The 2935-nt window shown below is 57.7% G+C and overlaps 1 protein-coding gene across 1 annotated transcript; it reads right to left on the bottom strand.

Moving 5' to 3' along the window:
* Positions 1 to 556: 556 nt before the first annotated feature.
* On the bottom strand, positions 557 to 2528 carry LOC123429562 (UDP-glycosyltransferase 72B1-like). Its single transcript, XM_045113587.1, has one exon. The coding sequence runs from the start codon at positions 2173 to 2175 to the stop codon at positions 703 to 705; it is 1473 nt and encodes a 490-aa protein (XP_044969522.1). The 5' UTR covers positions 2176 to 2528; the 3' UTR covers positions 557 to 702.
* Positions 2529 to 2935: the final 407 nt, after the last annotated feature.

The raw sequence follows: 2935 nt of genomic DNA on the forward strand, positions 1-2935 counted from the left end.
TGTGACCAACGGTCCGTGCAAACGTTTAAAAAGGATTTAAGGCACCGGATGCGAAGTTGGGATCTGGATGAGCAGAGGCGCGTGGAGCAGGGACAGCTCAGAGGCAGGTGGACCAGCGACAGCGAAGAAGATAAAAGCATGCGTGCGATGGCTTGTTCTTTTGGTTTGCTCTGTTTAGAAAAAAGAGATCTAGGGTTCTGTTTATTAGACAGAGAAAATACTTTGATTTTGCAAATACTCTGGTATTAACACTTTGGTTTTTAGAAAATACTCACTTCGTTTTTAAATATAAGTCTTTTTAAATGTTTTACTAAAAAACTACATACGGATGTATATAGACAACTTTAAAGTATAGATTCACACATTTTACTTCGTATGTAGTCCCTTAGTGAAATCTCTAAAAAAAATTTATATTTAAGAACGGATGAAGTAGCATCTAAAGTTTTTAATAATATATTTTTTATAATATATGTTTATTATTAAGTTGGTTAAATTGATGACTTAGATATACGTGTCGGGATATACGTGTCGGACTTATAAAGTGAGATGGATGGAGTGAGAGCAAACACCTCATAGTAAATTAAACTGTGGTAATAAAAAAATGTAGTATTTTCCAAATACTTAGAAAATGTTGAGCTATTAAACAGAGCCTCAGTAGCTGCTGCCAACGCACAGGATAACGCGGCCCCGGTGCAGATGCTGTTAAAAATCCGCTTCCAGCGCCGCCTTCCACTTGACGGCGACCTCCTCAAGCGCCCGGCGTGACGGCCCCTCCGGCGACCACGCACGTGCCGCCGCTTCCCGCAGGTCCTCGGCCCGACGCCGCACCTTCTCACCGCCCTCCACGAGCTCCTTCACAGCTTTGACGATCTCGTGGCGCGTCACCAAGCGTCGGTCGTCCGCAAGTGATGACGGCATTCGCAGCGCCACCCCGAGCTTCTCTTCCAGGATAAGGGCGTTCGTCCTCTGCTCCGCGTACATCGGCCACGCGAGCATGGGCACGCCGCACCCCACGCTCTCCAGCGTCGAGTTCCACCCGCAGTGCGACACGAAGGCGGCCGTCGCAGGGTGAGCCAGCACGCGCACCTGAGGCGCCCACGACGCCACGGCCAGGCCCCGGCCATTCATCCTCGCCAAGAAGCCCTCGGGGAGCCACGCCAACGGATCGTCGTAGGCGGCACCGCAACGGCGGGCGTCGGTGCTTGGCATCCGCACGACCCAAAGAAACCTTTGGCCGCTCCCCTCCAGCCCCGCCGCGAGCTCGGCCGTCTGCTCCACAGAAAGTTGTCCGCCGCTCCCGAAGGAGAGGTACACCACAGAACCGGCCGGCTGAAGATCAAGCCACTCCAAGCACGGCGACAACGCCCCGGCGGTGGGTTCGTGGCGATCTGGCCGCCTGACGGATGGTCCCACGGGGAACACCGGCGGGAAGAAGAACGCGCCTGAACCTTGTTCCGGTACCGCCAGCTGCCTGAACGCTTCCACGGCAGCAGGTTCCATCTCGTAGAACGTGTTCACCAGCACGCCATCGGCGAGGCAGTAGCTCCGGCCCCACTCGACAAGCTGCCCGTAAAGCTGGTGCTCCGGGAGGTCCGCGCCGCATAGCGAGACGCCGCCGGGAAGCTCGACAGGCACCACAAGGTCGCGGTATTCGCCGGGAGCGGCGCCTTCGTTGCGCTCAACGATGTGGCGCATGAAGGCGACAAAGGTCAGGTTGCTAGGGAAGAAGAGGTATCCCGGGACGCCGAGCTCGGCGGCGATGGGCAGCGCACTGGAGCAGAAGAAGTCTGGCACCAGCGCGGCGAGCGGGGCTGTACTGGAGGTGCTGATGGAGCGGACGAGGGCGCGGATATTGGGGAGGGAGCGGCGGGCGAGCTCCACGAGCACGCCGCCGTTGCCGGCGTCGGCGGGGAGGTCGTCGATCTGGACGGCGGGGAGCGCGGCGGTGGCGACGGAGGCGGGGAGGCAAGCAAGTTGATCTGGGGCGGAGAAATTGGTGAATGTGACGACCGTGGCCGCGAAGCCATGGAGCTCGACGAGACGCCGCGCCAGCTCGGCCAGGGGAGTGAGGTGGCCGGCGCCGGGGCTAGCCAGAAGTACGACGTGCGGGCGCGCCACCAGCCGCGCTGCCGGTGGCGCTGCGGCCGCGGAGCCCGTGCTGCTCGACGACTCCATCCGCCGGATATGCTTGCGCGACCTGGATGCCGTGTAGATTCAGGAAGGAGCACACCGCGTGTTACACGTGATACGAATGTGTGCTACTCGTGATACACCGATGCCGACATGCACTTGGGCATCAGTGCACTCGTGTGCAATTTAGAGCAACTTCAACGGGTCGACCTATTTCGTCCGCGGTCGTTTGTTTGGGTCTGTACGGACATAAAAGACGGTCCAACGTGTCGTTTGTTTGGGTCTGTACGGACATAAAAGACGGTCCAACGTGTCGATTGAAACGGACGCGCGTCCGTTTTTCGTCCGTGTGCCAACCCATTTTCGGTTTAATTTTAAACCTGATTTGGATCAACAATGGACACAAAGCGGACGCGGACGATGCACGCTTCCACCATTCTCTGGCCCGTCAGTCGATGGCACATTGGTCGTTCTCCACCCCATCTAGCCCTCGCCTCACCTCGCCCCCGGCCCCCTCGCCGCCGCCGACGCCGCGGCCCAGTTTCGGCTGCGTCCTCCCGTACAACAGCGCCTACCCCACGCAGCGGTCAGGGCGGCAACGCCGCCGGGGCACCGCAGCTTCCCCGACCCCAAACTGCCGTCGTCGGTCAGGTTCATCGTCCACGCCCGCAAGCTATTCGACAGTTTGCCCTAAGGTACAAAATGGACTACGCCGACGACGAGTTCTTTTTTCCATAATGTTTTGTGGGACTCCGACGATTCCTTATCCTACGATGAGGAAATGTTGCTTGCCGCGTTAGTCGAT

The sequence above is a fragment of the Hordeum vulgare genome, chromosome 2H (assembly GCF_904849725.1).
Source record: "Hordeum vulgare subsp. vulgare chromosome 2H, MorexV3_pseudomolecules_assembly, whole genome shotgun sequence".
Classification (NCBI taxonomy): domain Eukaryota; kingdom Viridiplantae; phylum Streptophyta; class Magnoliopsida; order Poales; family Poaceae; genus Hordeum; species Hordeum vulgare.